At 43.8% G+C, this 18,037-nt stretch overlaps 1 protein-coding gene across 7 annotated transcripts in view; it reads right to left on the bottom strand.

Moving 5' to 3' along the window:
* KREMEN1 (kringle containing transmembrane protein 1) overlaps positions 1-18,037 on the bottom strand; it is an 83,176-nt gene that overhangs the window by 33,621 nt on the left and 31,518 nt on the right. For 6 of the 7 annotated variants that reach the window (XM_055374099.2, XM_055374097.2, XM_019018743.4 and 3 more), the window contains exon 4: positions 1,097-1,221. The exons of the other annotated variant lie outside the window; for it this stretch is intronic. In XM_055374099.2, coding sequence (XP_055230074.1) covers positions 1,097-1,221 — 125 coding nt within the window. The remainder of the gene's footprint in view (positions 1-1,096; positions 1,222-18,037) is intronic. 7 annotated transcript variants of the gene reach the window in all.

Raw genomic sequence — 18,037 nt, 5'->3', positions numbered from 1 at the left:
TCCATTCATCAGTTAATGGACGTTTAGATTATTTACAGTTTGGAGCTATTATGAATAATGCTGCTATGAACATTCATGTATAAGTCTTGATGTGAACACAGGTTTTCATTTATCTTGGGTAACTATCCAGGCGTGATATTGCTGAGTTTTAAGGTATGTGCATATTTAACTTTGAAAGAAACTTTAAGATCTTTCTTCAAAGAAGCTGTAGCATTTTACATTCCTACTAGCAGTCTATGAGAGTTCAGTTGCTCCACATCCTTATCAATTCTTAGTATTTTCAGTATTCACTTCAGACATCCTGAAGTGGTGTGCAGTGGTATCTCATTGTGGTTTTAATTTGTATTTCCCTGACAACTGGTGATGCTGAGCATCTTTTCATGTGTTTATTGGCCATTTATGTATTTTTGGGGGATAAAATGTCTCTTCAAATTTTTTGCTGATTTTTAAAATCAAGTTGTCATATTGTTGAGCTGTAAGTGTTCTTTATATATTCTGTATACAAGTCCTTTATCAGATATATATTTAACAACTACTTTCTCCTAGTCTGTGGTCTGCCTTTCATATTCTTAACTCTATTTTTTGAAGATATTTTAATATTGATAAGTTCAATTTACCAACTTTTTAAAATGATTTGTTTTTGTGTCCAATTTAGAAATCTTTGTCTAACCCAATATTTTAGGATTTTCTGTTTATTTTTCTAGAAGTTTAGTTATTTTAGGTTTTTTAAAAACTGAAATGTAATTCACATAACATAACATTCACTGTTTCAGTGTATATTTCAGTGGTTATTGGTATAGTCACTGTGTTGTGCAGTCACCGCCATCTAATTCCAGAACATTCATAACCCAGAAAAGAAACTCTGTGTTGATTAGCAGTTAGTACCAATTCCTCCCGCTTCCCACCCTCTGGCAACCACTAACCTGCTTTCTATCCTTATGGATTTGCCTATTCTAGACAATTCATGTAAGTGGAATCATACAATATGTGGCCTTTTGTGTCTGGCTTATTTTACTTAGCATTATTTTTAAGTTATCTCAGCAAAATGCATTTACATCTTTATATTTTTCTATAGTTACATAGCCACAGTCATCACCTTGAACCTCTGACTCCGACAAAAACTGATGCAAGTTTGTATGGTGAGTTTGTTGGACGTTTTACTGGTGCCAGTTAGAGGAGGTGGGTTTCCATGATCCTTGTAGCAGCCAAGGTTTCCAGGCACTAAAGAAAAAAGAAAAACAAAAGAATTTCGCAACATCTGGCTGTGAAACACCAAGAAGGAAAAGCGATTTGTGCCAGGTACTTTCATCTCAGCCAGTATTTCCACTCCTGAGGTACAAATAAACAACAAGCAACCAGCTTTGAAAATGGAAGCTTTAGTGTCCTCTGTTAAAAACCATGTTTTTGTTTTATTTTGAAGAGTATGTGAGATTAGGTCTACCTTTAACTAACCGAATACATTTTTTTTTTTTAAAAACTGTTTAATATTGATAGGATTTAGTATTGAAGAAAACTAGGAACAATTTCCTAAAAACAGAAAGACTCCAATAATGTAAATTATGTTTCAGAGTTACCAGAGGGCAGGAAAAGCCCTCTCAGAAGCCCATTATCCTATACCTTCTAAGTAAGCTCCTAATTCCTTCAAAGATTCCACAAGTGGGTTTCCTCAAGGACTTTTGGTGAATATATTAGTTCCTTATTGCTGCTGGGACAAATTACCACAAACCTAGTGGCTTTAAATAACATAAATTTATTATCTTTCAGTTCTGGAGGTCAGGAGTACTAAGTGGGGCTTATGGCTCTAAACTCAAGGTGTTAGTGTAGCCAAGTTCCTCCTAGAGGCTCAAGGGGAGAATCCATTCCTTGCCTTTTCAACCTCCTAGCAGCTGCCCATATACCTTGGCTTGCAGCCACACCATTTCACCCTCTGTTTCCGTCAGCACCTCTCCCTCCTCCCTGTTTCCATCATCACCTCTCCCTCCTCCATTTCCTTCATCACCTCTCCTTCCTCCCTGTTTCCATCATCAACTCTCCCTCCTCCCTCTGTTTCCTTCATCACCTCTCCTTCCTCCCTGTTTCCATCATCACCTCTCCCTCCTCCCTGTTTCCATCATCACCTCTCCCTCCTCCCTGTTTCCTTCATCACCTCTCCCTCCTCCCTGTTTCCTTCATCACCTCTCCTTCCTCCCTGTTTCCTTCATCACCTCTCCCTCCTCCCTGTTTCCTTCATCACCTCTCCTTCCTCCCTGTTTCCTTCATCACCTCTCCTTCCTCCCTGTTTCCTTCATCACCTCTCCTTCCTCCCTGTTTCCTTCATCACCTCTCCTTCCTCCCTGTTTCCATCATCACCTCTCCCTCCTCCGTTTCCTTCATCACCTCTCCCTCCTCCCTGTTTCCTTCATCACCTCTCCCTCCTCCGTTTCCTTCATCACCTCTCCTTCCTCCCTGTTTCCTTCATCACCTCTCCTTCCTCCCTGTTTCCTTCATCACCTCTCCTTCCTCCCTGTTTCCTTCATCACCTCTCCTTCCTCCCTGTTTCCTTCATCACCTCTCCTTCCTCCCTGTTTCCTTCATCACCTCTCCTTCCTCCCTGTTTCCTTCATCACCTCTCCCTCCTCCCTGTTTCCTTCATCACCTCTCCCTCCTCCCTGTTTCCTTCATCACCTCTCCTTCCTCCCTGTTTCCTTCATCACCTCTCCTTCCTCCCTCTGTTTCCTTCATCACCTCTCCTTCCTCCCTCTGTTTCCATTGTCACATCGTCTTCCCTGACTTAGATCCTCCTGCCTCTCTACGGACCCTGTGATTACATTGGTCTCACCTGGATAATCTATCACAAAATCTTTCATCATATCTGCAAAATCTCCTATGCCATCTAAGGTAACGTATTCACAGATTCTAGGGATTATATCATGAACATCTTTGGAGGGCCATTCTTCAGCCCACCACACTGAGCATATTAGTGTTTCACAGCCACACATCAGATGGTTTGGTCTAGTAGAAAAAGCTGTAGCTGAGAACAAAGAAAGCTAAATATATGTACCAACTCTGGTACACAGCTTTCAAAGATGGACCTCAATGATTCTGCTATGCACTCAATGTTTGCATACCCCTGTGACACTTGGTCTCTGCCCTGGCACAGAGCAACTCTCTGGGAATTTTCTGGGTGACCAGAGCATCTTTTGTTCTAAACAGGCAACTCTTGGTAGGCTCCTGGATAGCTTCAGGATGGAGGCTGGTCACAAGAAAGATGAAGCCATGATTAAAAGCTTGGAACTTTCAGTCCCCCACCCCCACATCCTCCAGGGAGAGGAGAGAGTCTAGAAATTGAGTTAATAATCAATCATGCCTATGTAATGAAGCCATTGTTAAAATTCCTAAAAGATGCCATTTGGAGAGCTTCTGGGTTGGTGAATAAATATCTGTGCCAGGTATAGCAAACTCCACAAGAACAGAAGCTCCTGTGTACAGGATCCTTCCTGACCTCACCCTATATATCTCTTCATCTGCAGTTCACCTATAGCCTTTTAATTTTATTTTTTTAATTATTGAATTGAGATGGGGTCTCACTATGTTGCTCAGGCTGGTCTTGAACTCCTAGGCTCAAGCGATCCTCCTGCCTCAGCCTCCCAAAGTGCTGGGATTACAGGTGTGAGCCACCATGCTTAGCCACACCTATATCCTTTATAATAAACTGGTAAGTGTAAGTGTTTCCCTGAGTTCTGTAAGCTGTTATAGCAAATTAGCAAACCAGAGGAGAGGGTTGTGGGAACCCCCAATTTGTAGCCAAGTTGGGACCCACTCCTTGTAATTGGCATCTGAAGTGGGGGGCAGTCTTGTGGGACTGAGTTAGGTAGTGCCATAACTTAATTGTAGGACCCCCAGGTGTTGTCTGGAAACTTGGAAAATTGGCTGGTTTGAGACAAATCCCTATATCTGGTGTTAGAAGAGAAGTGTATGAATGTATGGGAAAAGGTTTTTTCCCCCTATTACTCCCTAAAATTAATATATTGAAGCCTGAATTCCCAATATGAAGGTATTTGGAGGTGAGGCCTTTGGGAGGTAATTAGGATTAGATGAGGTTATGATGGCTGAGCCCCCATGATGGAAACACTGCCCTTATATGAGGAAGAGACCAGAGCCCCCTCTCTCTCTGCAGCAAGAAGGTAGCCCTCGGCAAACTAGGAAGAGAGGCCTCACCAGGCACTGAGTCGCCAGCACCTTGACCCTGGACTTCCTAGCCCCTTGAACTATGAGAAATAAATGTCTGTTGTTTAAGCCACCCACTCTATGGTATTTTGTTACAGCAGCCCAAACTGCCTAAGACAGATCCCCCCTTCCTGGTATTCATGCCCTTGTATAATCTCCTCCCTCTGAATGTGAGCTGGACTGCTGACATGCTTTTGACAAGTAGAATGTGGCAAAGTTGATGGGACGTCACTTCTGGGATTAGGTTACAAAAGATTATGACTTCATCTTGCTTGCAGACTCTCTATTGTTTTCTCGCTTTGCATATTTCTGTGAAGCAATAATGAAGCAATATGCCATGTCAGAGGCTGTGTGGTAAGGAACTGAGGGTGGACTTCAGCCAACATCCCACAAGAAAAAGAATTTCACCCAATGGTCCACAATTAACTAAATCCTACCAACAACTACGTGAGGTTGAAAGTAGATCTTTCCTCAGTTGAGCCTTTAGATGAGACTCCAGCTCTGGTAGACACCTGGATTGCAGCTTTGTGAGACACCTTGAAGCAGGATATTGCTAAGTCATACCCCAGATTTCCTGACACACAGAATGCATGAGATAATGAATGTGTGTTGTTTTAAGCCACCAAGTTTTGAGGTAATTTGTTAGGCAGCAATAGATAATATACCTTATAATACTAAATATAGCTTTATTGAATAAAGAAATTAATTCATCATGGGTCATGGACAATGAATCTCTGTGGACCTTAGTTTTCCATCTATGTTATCGATTTATGAATCACTCCACTATCAGTTGAAGTCCTTTCCCTTTCTCCATTTGTTCCTCATGGTTTATATAACTGAAGATATAACAAAACACAAATGAGGCCTGGTCTCAGAAGCATTTCTAGGTCAGCTGAGAGTTATGTATTATACAATTCCAAAGTGACAGGCATATAGACTCTTAGATAGCTTTTTTTTTTTTTTTTTTTTGAGATGGAGTCTCGCTCTGTTGCCCAGGCTGGAGTGCAGTGGCGCCATCTTGGCTCACTGCAAGCTCCGCCTCCCGGGAGCCACCATTCTCCTGCCTCAGCCTCCCGAGCAGCTGGGACTATAGGCGCCCGCCACCACGCCCGGCTAATTTTTTGTATTTTTAGTACAGACGGGGTTTCACCATGTTAGCCAGGATGGTCTCAATCTCCTGACCTTGCGATCCGCCCGCCTTGGCCTCCCAAAGTGCTGGGATTACAGGCGTGAGCCACTGCGCCCGGTCCAATAGCATTTTTTTCCTTTATGTTTCAGACTGGAAAACAGCATGGTCCAGTTTAATAAGCTTTATATCCACATTAGTCTTTTGGGCATATAAAAATATATTCATGCGTATGTGTGCATGTACACACACACACACAGACACACACACATTTTAATGTATTCCACCATCTAACCAGCTCATTTTAAATTGGCAGGAAGTACCTCTGTTAACCCAAAGACTCACCCTTCCCCCTCTAAGCCAAGTGGTTACCTTTCTCCCTTGCGTCACACATGGTTCAAATATAACAAATGTGGCTCACCACACAAAAGTTAAAATGCATCCTTCGGAAACAAACTAAATCTCTATAGTAGCAAATGTAAACAGAAAAGCTCTATGCAGTAGGAGTCCAGTGTTGGGGGTGGAGGGGCCTGGCTTGGAAATGTCTGGGTTTTAGGGTTTAAACAACTGCAGTGAGTCAAGCTTCTCTAGTCAAGAGCATATGATATAAACTGAGTTTGTTAAAGGACCTTGTGCGTGGAAACCTGAGCCAGACATTTAATGGTTCTTAATAAGAGCTACTTGATGATGATCATCTTGGTCATTTACTCTGATTTTTCTCTCATTTATTCCATTATGCTTACAAGTAAGCATGTTATTATGTATTAGTTTACAGAAAGCCTAAGGCATATAATCATAAATGTTAAGGTTAGACATAAACATGGCCATGGCTTGCATTAACACAGCTGGAACCTCTAAGCTTTATTAATTTGTTGAGCAAATCCAGGTGGTTCATGTTTCAATAGGACAGTGAGGTCTTGAAACACACCATGAGGTAGATCACTGGGAATCAGACCACAGCCTGCTGCCCTTCTAACCCATTTGAACAACAGTGGCCTAAGGTATCAAACTTGCCCCCAAAGGCAATCACTTGCCAATTGTGACACTGTCAATTCTACCTCCTACAATATCACATACATCTGCCCTTGCCTCTCTGTTCATGCTGCCACTTCCCCAGTTTGGGTCACCATCTCCTTTCACTTAGACCACTGCATCAGACTCCTATTCTATCTCCATTTCTAGGCTTACCCTACTCTAATCTAGTTAGCAAACTGCAACCAGAATAATCTTTGCAGTACATTCCAGACAGAAGTGCAAAGGCCTGAAGCAAGAAAGATTGTGGCCTTGGCAGGAACTACAAGAAGTCAGCGTGACTGGTAGCAGAGAAAGGGAAAAGCAGCAGCAGCTGGTGAGGTAAATGGAGCCCTTCCCCAAACCCTCAAAACTCTCTGGTTGCTCCCCAGGATAAAGTCCAAACTTTCTCACATGGTACACTGCTGCTGCTCCTGTGCTGCTCCCCCTTCCCCTCTGTGCTGCTCCCCATTCCCCTCTCCCACCACCATGACCTGTCTACCCTTCAGCTCACATTCTATACAGAGGCCAAATTGTAGTATATTTGCAAGTTTCCCAACTGGACTTTGCTCTCTGGCCTCCAGGTTTTTGCACATGCTATTCCCTGTGCTTAGAATATTATTCCCTTCTTAAGATTTCAGCCTGAACATCATTTCCCCTGGGAAGCCCCATGGCCCTCCCATCCTCCCCACCCTATCCCCCACAAGAAAGAGGGTTATGTGTCCCTGCTGTGTAGTCCTACAGCAGTCTATGCTGAGTTTGATTCTGAACACCTGTTTACTTGTCTCTCTACCTGATTAACTGTGAGCAACTTAAGGGCAGGACTGTATCTTCCACACATCCCTGTATTCCCAGGGCCTGGAGTGGTCCCAGTCACAAAGCAGGTGCTCTAGGACTATATGCTGAATGAACAAGCACTTCCTGTGTCACCCACTGAAATCATGGAATGAGTGGATAATGGTGCTTCTGTTTTTTTTTTTTATTTCCATAGGTTATTGGGGAACAGGTGGTGTTTGGTTACATGAGTAAGTTCTTTAGTTTGATTTGTGAGATTTTTGGTGCACCCATCACCTGAGCAGTATACGCTGCACTCAATTTGTAGTCTTTTATCCCTCACCCCGTTCCCACCTTTTCCTCCTGAGTCCTCAAAGTCCATTGTGTCATTCTTACGCCTTTGCATCTTCATAGCTTAGCTCCCACTTATGAGTGAGAACATACGATGTTTGGTTTTCCATTCCTGAGTTCCTTCACACTTGGAATATAATCTCCAATCCCATCCAGGTTGCTGCGAATGCCATTAGAGTGGATAAAGGTACTTCTTGGGCAGAGTGAATGAATAAGGTAGAGTGAAAGTGGAAAGCAGACTCAACCTGCATAACGACATCCACTTAAAGCTAGGAACAGTTGGTTTTGACTCCTTTCTTCTCACTGTCTTCTTTGGCTATGTAGGAACATCATTCTGGATAATTGAGTTTTCCATAAAGCTTAACTTTAAAACTTAACATTTTATCTTAATCATTTTGGATGAAACCTAACATGCATTAGATCTTTCTTAAACAAATTTAACAAATTTAGCCTACTTTAAATATTTCTTGGTAACTTGAGGTCATCAAATATACTTCAAAATGGCCCCAGACTGGTGTGCTTTTTTATGTTCTAGTATCTGACTTTAATAGTTAATTTGTCTTTTGGTTGCTGTCTCAGTCCACACAGACTGCTATAACAAAATACCATAGGCTGGTGGCTTAAACAACGGACATGGTTCTGGAGGCTGAGAAGTCTAAGGTCAAGGTACTGGCAGTTTCAGTTCCTGATGAGGGCCCTCTTCCTGGCTTTCAGACCAACACCTTCTTGCTGTGTCCTCACACGGCAGAGGGAGATGTAGCTCTGATTTCTCTTCCACTCCTTTTTTTTTTTTTTTTTTTTTTTTGACACGGAGTTTCACTCTTGTTGCACAGGCTGGAGTACAATGGCGTGATCTTGGTTCACTGCAACCTCCACCCACTGGGTTCAAGTGATTCTCCTGCCTCAGCCTCCCGAGTAGCTGGGGTTACAGGCGCCCGCCACCATGCCTAGCTAATTTTTTTGTATTTTTAGTAGAGACGGGGTTTCACCATGTTGGCCAGGCTGGTCTCGAACTCCTGACCTCAGATGATCCACCTGCCTCAGCCTCCCAAAGTACAGGGATTACAGGCGTGAGCCACTGCACCCGGCCCTCTTCCTCTCCTTATGGGGACACTAATCCCATCATGGGAATCCCACTCTCATGACCTCATCTAAACCTAATTACCTCCCCAAGGGCCTCATCTCCAAATACCATCACATTGCAGGGTTAGGGCTTCAACATAAGAATGGTGGGGGGGGGGGCGGGGGGACAAACATTCAGTCTAAAACAGTTGCTGTCAAGGCTGCTGCAACCTCAGAACATTAGAACTGAAAGGGGTCTTTGTGGGCATCTACTTCTTATTACTGTCAATGCCTGCAGTCTTTGCTTAACCTCGTCTTAATTTGCTCTTCCTAGGCTTAGAACAAAAGTGTGGAGTTTATAAGAACCGTATGAAAAATAGAACATGCAGCTTCTAAAAGAGGGAGGGCCATTATGCTCCTCACTTTCTGCCATCCACATCGTGGCTCAGGAGTGGGTTTTGCTTGCTCCCTTCCTAGGACTTGATAATGTTCTGAAGGGCACTGGTGCCACCACCATGTGTCCAGGAGCAGGTGGCCTTTTACAGTGAGACAAACCCTAGGGTAAATTCTGGCCTCTCCATCACAGCCCTTCTCAGCAAAGTTTCATCAACAGCGGAATGAGAATCAATACGGACCTCAAAGGGTTCTTGTGAGAAATAAAATGAGATAGTGTAAATAAAGTAAATACCACAAGGCCTAGCAGAATAGAATGTGCTGAATAAATAGTGTTTATCATCATTATATACAATAAGGCTTTCATCATTCACCACACAAACAAGAACAACTTGCTGAATAATAGAAAAATAAAATAGGCTGATTTAAAAGACAAAAATCAAAGGCAGCCACCTCAGAAAACGGTTTGATTCCGGATATTAAAATATTAATCTCTTACATCTGTATAGCATACAGCGCATTTTCACATAAGTCAGCTCACAGGAAGCTCTAGCCCTTTCAGGGAGGCAGGACAGATGATATTATTCCTATTGGACAAAGAAGAAACCAGTCTAACAAGGTTAAAGGCCTTGTGTGGGCACACACAAGGCAGAACTGGAGAGTTGGGGTAAGCTCCAGGGTTGCAGACTCCCATTCCATGGGTTTTTGTTTTTGTTTTTCATGTCTCTGACCCCTTTTCTTATAGGACCAGTCTGGGCAACTAAATGAAAGTGACTCCCTGAGACCTGAGATTCAAGACTGAATTCTCAAACACATTAGTCCCTCAACACTCTGTTCACCACGAGGGAAGTCTCTGCGGTCCCAGTCAGCCTCTGAGGGGGCCACTGCCCTCTGACTTGTCCTGGAAAGTGTGGCTCGAAGTCTAGTCGGAGAAGACACGTCATATTGCTTCAAAAGCATTACTACTCAACTGAGTGGATTTCTAGATCATGTCCCACCCTTAGCGCTTCCCAGAAGCAGGGAGGAAAAGCCAATTTGAAAAAGGATATTTGTCTTCAAATTCCTTTTTCATTTCAAGCTTACTTTGAAATCCTTGTGGCTTGGTCATGCATTTTTCCTCTTACCAAAGAGGCTTCATCACTTTCAATTTTTAAAAAATTATCTTAACATACAAATGGACCCCTTGTTTATCTTAGCTGAGGCTTCAAAACTTGTGAAAATTAATTACAAATATTCAGATGTTGAAGATAAAAATTTTGGAGGAGTTAAAGAGAGAAGGTCCTCCATTCACATTAACCCAGGAACTATCGTTATTTTACTATCATAAGAAACAACTGGGAAGCAATCAGGCAGGCCCACTAAACATTGTTACATTTGAATATAACTGTGGCTTCTTTGTGAAGGTACTGCGCACACCTCCATGGGGGCCTCCATGGCTGACAGCTGTTCTTTGAGAACCACCTATTACCCACAGCACCTTCTCAGAGTATCTGCTCCCATAACTACTGCTGGTTGGGGACAAGACAAAGGGCTCCATCCTCTGGCCACAGCTGCCTCACACGGGGGCCACCAGATTCTCTTTCTTAGGAAGCTGGAATTGGGATCCGCTCAGTGAATGCAAGCACTGAAATTGTAGGGATTTGTCAAGTAGGAGTTGAGGCAACCAAACTCAAGTTTGAGCCATGTGAGTGGATGAATGAGCCAATTCTGCTGGTCTACGAAGAGGAAGAAGGATGGATAACAAGCTGAGAGAGAGGCAGAGAAGGGAGATGAAGTGGCCACAGAGACAGATAGTGAAAGTCCCTGCTTTCTTTCTAGTTTCTTGGGATACAGGGTTTGGGTTCTGTGATACATCCCAATGGTCTTCAAATAGATTTCTTTTGCTCAAGTTAGCTTGAATGAGTTCTAGTCCTGGTAACCAAATCATTATCGAAGACAGAAGGCACGGCCATCATAGTAAAGGCTCAGTTTGAATCTAAATCTTCAGCTGGTAATTCACTAAGAAGCAGCCCTGACTATTATTATGTTTTCTATTCCACTGCTCTGACCAGATCTGGGATATTTGCTTTAAGAAACCAGACGCTAAGTTCTTGTCCTATGTCTTAAAAAACTAAAAAACTCTTTCCAAGGCTCTGCAGAGCTCCCTTTTTTTTTTTTTCCTAAGTAAAATCTGCTTCTTCAGAAATGACGTAACTCCTCTGCTAATTTTTTTTTTTTTTAATAGAGACAGGGTCTCACTCTGTTGCCCAGGCTGGAGTGCAGTGATACAATCATACTCACTGCAGTCTTGAACTCCTGAGCTCAAGTGATCTTCCTATCTCAGCCTCCCGAGTAGCTGGGACTACCAGTGTGTAGTACCATGGCTGGCTAATTATTTGTGTATCTTGTAGAGATGGGGTCTCACTATGTTGCCCAGGCTTGTCTCAAACTTGTGGCCTCCAGTGATCCTCCTGCCTCAGCCTCCCAAAGTGCTTCTCTGCTGATTTTAAATGTCATTTAACTCTGTGTCAATACTATCTTCTGCCTCAAGGACCCCACACTGGTGCCTCAGTAGCTGATTTCTCCCCTCCATGGAAAGAAAAACTATGTACATCTGAGACGCTGCAGCTGGTATCCTACTTCTTTCAGAGCATCAACAGGTTAAGTGTGGATTCATCCACACCCTCAGACCCGTGACCGTAAGCTCACTGCACCCTGTGCTGTTCATCTGCAACTTCCATTCCAAATCTGACAGCTGCCATCTTGGTCCAACCCCTTCTCATGATATGGCCCCACACTACCTCTGTAACTTTATTTCTAAACATAAACTTCCTTTTCAGTCACTCTGATTCTTCCAACAGTCTTAATTGTGCCCCCGAGTCTTACAGCAACACCCCCAAATAAATAAGCACAGCTTTTTCTTCCTCTGTGGAATTCTGCCCTTAGGGGGAGGTAGTAAGAGTTCCTAAAAATCCTGATCCCATAAGGCCAGGATCTATCACAGCAGTAGTTCCCTCCTGGTGGGAGTTCCTTCTCTGAAACTTAGTTTCTGGTGAGTTAATGTGATAAAGAGTCAAAAGAGGCTCTAGTAATTTCTCCCCTCCCTGTACATGTGTGTTGCTCCCACTTTAATAGATTTCCCCACTTCTTAAATCGGGCCTTGCCACTTGCTTTGATCCATAGAATGTGGTGGACTTCTTCTGAGTTCATGCCTTAAGAGGAATGGCAGCTTCTGCTGCTTCTCTCTTGGAAGCCAGCCACCGTATAAGAAGTCTGAATACCCTGCTGTTGAGAGAAGTCACTGGATAGAGGTCTGAAGCCACCTTGAATGCCAGCAGAGCTCCCAGTTGAATGCAGGCACCTCACTAAGCCCAGGTGACAGCAGCAGAAGAACCACTCAGCTGAAACTCAGTCGACCCAGAGAACTGGGAGAAATGATAAACTGTTGGTGCTTAAGTCACTGCGGCTGGGGATGGCTCATTACACAGCAATAAACAACTAGTACACATTACTTGGTAAAAGGTCAGTCCAAGTTCAAGAGGAATGATAACTGCTGTGTCCCTGGGAAGAAAAGCTCGTTTGTTGACTTGGACTTTTTTTTTCAGGGACACCACAAATATCCCAGGCAAGGAACCTCTTCCTGCTGTTTTATCCCTTACATATTCCACTTGTCAACAAGTTCTGTCTTCTTCCTAAGTGCATCTTGGACTTAATCCTTCCTGTCTTGTCTCACTGCTGCCATGATAGCCCAGGCCCTTATCCCTTGAGTTTAGAAATCTACATCCATCCTCTCTTCCCCAAACTTTCTTCCTTTGATCCGTCCTGTAAATGACACTGGACTTGCTTCTCTTCCTAAACTAGGGCTTTCAGCATATCAGTCCCATCTAATTAACTCTTGCTTTCCAGGTCTGACCTGGTTCCTTTTTGTCCACTCCTCTACTCAGGAAGCCTGGATCCCAACCCACACACACATCAATTCTGTGCTTCCTCCAAGCCTCTGTCCTGCTGTTCCCTGACCCATTCAGCCACCAGCCACCTTTCTTCCAATTTCCACAATCTTTACTGAGTCCTCGTCTTCAGAAACTCACAACACTCTACCTCATAATTCAACACTTATTTATATGATTGGTGTGCTGGTCTGCAATTTTCTCTTAGGTTTATAACTCAGATTCCCAATTACATCATAAGATTGAGGGGCTATTTCTTCCTTATAGGCAAGTGCTGGTATAAAGATTTTCAGTAAAGTCATCCCTATCAATTTGAATGAGTTTTCCTTTTTAAGTCCCTAGTGTGCTTTACACAACTGTGCTTTAGAACATTTGCATCTGTGACTGAACTGATATCCATTTGGTTCAGAAAGTCTGTATTTTTTTAACGGAAAATTAAATAATACCCACTGGCAAAAACCAAAAAATAATTGAGTACAAAAAATAATTGAGTACATAAAACCTCATTGTAGGAACAAACATGGGAGCCAGGCAGAGTGGCTCACACCTGGAATCCTAGTACTTTGGGAGGCCGAGGTGGGAGGATTGCTTGAGCCCAGGAGTTTGAGACCAGCCTGGGCAACATAGCAAGACTCCATCTCTACAAAAAGTAAAAATATTTGCCAGGCATAGTAGTGTGCGCCTGTTGTCCCAGCTACTTGGGACACTGAGGTGGGAGGATCGCTTGAGTCTGGGAGGTCAAGGCTGCAGTGATCCATGATCGTGCCACTGCGCTCCAGCCTGGGCAACAGAGCAAGACCCTGTCACAAACAAACAACAAACAGACGTGGGGCCTCTTGTGTCCACCGAGTTCAGTGCTGCAACAGGCCACAGGGAACAGCCGCTGCAGCAGCTGATGCCTGGTACTAAGACCCATGGTCAGTTAGATAAAAAAGAGATGGGCAGAAATAAAACGCAGGTTATGAATAACATATTCTAGGAATTAGATGACAGGGACATACTAATGGTAGTCCATTCCCTGGGGAGAGCATACCATCACAATACCTGTTGGTACTTTCATGTCTACCTGATATGTGCTAGGACTTAGGGCAGCGTGCATTTTATTCATTTAGTCTTCAAAAAAAAACCCTGGAAGGCACCAATGGGGAAACCCAGGCACAACTGAGAGTCATTGTGCCTAAAGCTATTAAGCAGATAATGATTCAAACCTAACTGGGTGTGACTCAGATGTCCACATTCTTTCCATCTTTCCACCAGCTGGTGTTGTCTCTTATGAGAAGAGAGGAAGAGATAAGACTTCATGGCATCAAGAAAGAATTTTGTCTTTTGAGACAGGGTTTCACTCTCATCGCCCAGACTAAAGTGCAATGGCGCAATCTAGGCTTACCGCCACCTCCGCCTCCTGGGTTCAAGCGATTCTCCTGCCTTAGCCTCCCAAGTAGCTGGACTACAGGCTACATGCCCATCACACCTGGCTAATTTTTGTATTTTTGGTAGAGATAGGGTTTCACCACATTGCCCAGGCTGGTGTCGAACTCGTGGGCTCAAGCGATCTGCCCATCTTGGCCTCCCAAAGTGTTGGGATTACAGGCATGAGCCACCACACCCAGCCAAGAAAGAATACTTAGCAAGCACTTTTACAGTCTCCACTGTGCTAGGTGTGGGGAAGATTGTTGAAATATATGGCTCTTTTCAGTGGCTACCAAGGAGAGGCTTGAAGAGGTAAAGCCTCCATAAATTCCATCAGCACTCTTCCACAAATAAAAGTACAATCAAGTAAAACAAGGGTGCCTGTGATGCGAGCTCAACCTCAACCTCCTGAGCTCAAGCAATCCTCCTGAGTAGCTGGGACCATAGGCACATGCTACCATACCTGGTGAATTTTTAAGTTTTCTGTAAAGACAGGGTCTCCCTATGTCGCCCAGGCTAGTCTTGAACTCCTTGGCTCTAGCGATCCTCCCACCTTGGTCTCCCAAAGTGCTGGGATTATAAGCATGAGCCACCTCACCTGGCCTATTAATGTTCATTTCAATATTGCTTTGGCTATCAACAAAAGTTGGAATTTTCACTTTAGCTGTAAAGTATAAGTGGTACACAGCCAAGTGTGGTGGCTCATGCCTGTAATCCCAGCACTTTGGGAAGCCGAGGCAGGCAAATCACAAGGTCAGGAGTTTGAGACCAGCCTGGCCAACATGGTGAACCCCGTCTCTACTAAAAATACAAAAATTAGCTGGGCATGGTTGTGGGCACCTGTAATCCAGCTACTTGGGAGGCTGAGGCAGGAGAATCTCTTGAAACCAGAAGGCAGAGGTTGCAGTGAGCTGAGATCATGCCACTGCACTCCAGCCTGGGCAACAAGAGCAAAACTCTGTCTCAAAAAAAAAAAAAAAAAAAGTATAAATGGTACACAGGGATGTGTCATTTCAGAGAAGGTGAATTTCAGCCCACAGCAGTGAAGACATGGTATTGGGGGAGAACCTAAGGCCCAGACAAAGCTGCTGACGAGCTGTTTTGTGCAGTGGGTCCAACCCCAGGGGAGCCCTTTCCTAGCTGAGAACAGCTGGTCTGGGGACACCCACAGAGATAGCCCAGCATACTGCAGAGTGGCTCTGTTGGGCAGCAAATGCTTCCCAGATCCCATCTCAGCCTGCTTTACTCCTGGGGCTTAGGATTTCCCAAAGCCAAAGAAGAAAAGAAAATGACTTAGAGCTAACAGCATGAACTGCAGACCCTCTGTCGCCACTGAGTTAATCCTTTGGTTTCCACAATGTCACAAAAGCAATCTTAATAATTCACCATACTATCAGAATTTCAAACTTTAATTCCCAAACAATTCACAAAGAAAATTCTGAAGAATGACCTCAACAGTAGCCGGAATCCATCCCAGAGCCCCTGTTTTCAAGGAAATAAAGGAAATGGGACTGTTCTCAAGTGCTAGAAGGAAAAGGCACTGGTCTTGCTATCAGGAGTCCTGGTCAAAAATCCTGTTTGACTCAGACTGTAATCCTCATCAAATCATTTAACTATCTAGGCTCAATTTTCTTATCTGAGAAATGGAGGCGGGAGAGTAGACATGCCACCTGCTTCATAGGATTGTTGAAAACGTTAAATAAGATAATGTGTTGGGAGGCCGAGGCGGGCGGATCACGAGGTCAGGAGATTGAGACCATCCTGGCTAACAAGGTGAAACCCCGTCTCTATTAAAAATACAAAAAAAAAAAAATTAGCTGGGCGTGATGGCGGGCGCCTAGAGTCCCAGCTACTCAGAAGGCTGAGGCAGGAGAATGGCGTGAACCCGGGAGGCGGAGCTTGCAGTGAGCCAAGATCACACCACTGCACTCCAGCCTGGGTGACAGAGTGAGACTCTGTCTCAAAAAGAAAAAAAAAAAAAAAGATAATGTGAATATAAGTGCTTTTTGTACATAGTAGGTACTCAGCAATAGCTGAAACATACTAGAAAGCAGTGCTGACATTAAAACACAGAAAGTGCTGACAGAAACAAAACATTTTCTATAACTGAGAAACTGCCTTGACCACCACTGCCACAGCGCCCTTGGCTTTTTACACATACTCTAAACACAGTTTTAAAAACTCTTATCAGGGATAATGGGAAGCTTTCACATCCTATTTTTTGGGCTGACTTTTGTAAGGCAAATACTAACATCTGAAATCTATTTTAAATCTATTTTTAACAAGTCCAGGTATTATTTAGTTAAAAGAAACCTGAGCTGGTGAGGTCACCAGCTGAGATGGACCTAAGGTTCCACACGTATTGCAGAAGTGCGACTGCTGGCATCCTCTTAGGGCTGATGTGTGTGAATGATACAATCACTAGAGAACTTCTCATAGGTTAAAAGTGGGAAATCTTGACCCAAATCCCTAATATAGAGGCTTAACGAACTATGGAGAAATGCCTCCTTCAGACACTCAGCCCTCACCTCAGCTTCATCATCATCTTCCTGGATCAGGTCCAGGCTTCATACCCAGACCATAAGACCTGACATCATCTAGCCCTGTGTACTTCTCAGACCTCATCTCCTGCCCCTTTCTTCTTAAAATTTATGTTTCAGCAACATCAACTTGCTTGGAATTCATCAGAGTGTGTGTGTGTGTGTGTGTGTGTGTGTGTGTGTGTGTGTGTGCGCGCGCGCGCATGCTCATGCACATGCAGGGGCACAAACTGTTCCCTTTGCCTCCAATGCCCTTACTACCCCACCCCGCCCAGCCCTAACATCTAGAACCTTGCTACTTAAAGTGTAGTCCTGCAGCTCTGGCATCCCAGAACCTTGTTAAAAATGTAACAGGCCTGTTCTAGACCTACTGATAAGAATCTGTATTTTAATAAGATCCCAGGTGACTGGATGTACTTTAAAGTAGAGAAGCCCTAAACAAGACCCCACTCTTTCCAGAAGCCCTCTTCAACAGACAATAGCCCCTGCCTCCCTACCATGCCAGACAGATGGCCCTCCTGGGTGCTCCGAACCTTTTGCTCGCCTCACTTATTATAGAGTATTTCGCATATGCTTATCTGTTCATTTGTCTGTCTTCTGTCCCAGACTGAGGATTCCCCACAGGCTGCAGAACATACTATCCTTGTGTCCCCCGTTTTGTACAAGGTCTGACAGATGGTCAGAGCTTAAGAAATGTCATTTGACACAACTAATAACTTCTAAATATGTCTAAGTTCTTGTGATTTTATTTATTTTTTTGAAATAGAGTCTTGCTCTGTCACCCAGGCTGTAGTGCAATGGCGCCATCTCAGCTCACTGCAACCGCTGCCTCCCAGGTTCAAGTGATTCTCCTACCTCAGCCTCCCGAATAGGTGGGACTACAGATGTGCACCACCACGCCCAGTTTATTTTTGTATTTTTAGTAGAGATATTGGCCAGGCTGGTCTTGAACTCCTGACCTCAGGTGATCCGCCCACCTTGGCCTCCCAAAGTGCTGGGATTACAGGCGTGAGCCACTGCGCCCAGCCAAGTTCTTGTGATTTTAAACTTTATTTACTAACTTTAACCTCAATAACTAATAGTTTTAATAACTTTAAATAACTAATAGTTTTAGCAAGTTTAATAACTAAAACTTTAATAACTAACTTTAACAATGACATCAGATACCTGTGGGCTATGTGTAAAATTATTACAATTGGCTGGGTGTGGTGGCTTATGCCTGCAATCCCAGCAATTTG

This window comes from Gorilla gorilla, chromosome 23 (genome assembly GCF_029281585.2).
Source record: "Gorilla gorilla gorilla isolate KB3781 chromosome 23, NHGRI_mGorGor1-v2.1_pri, whole genome shotgun sequence".
NCBI lineage: Eukaryota > Metazoa > Chordata > Mammalia > Primates > Hominidae > Gorilla > Gorilla gorilla.
Note: the sequence above shows the minus strand (reverse complement) of the source record. Positions and strands in the feature narration are given on the sequence as shown.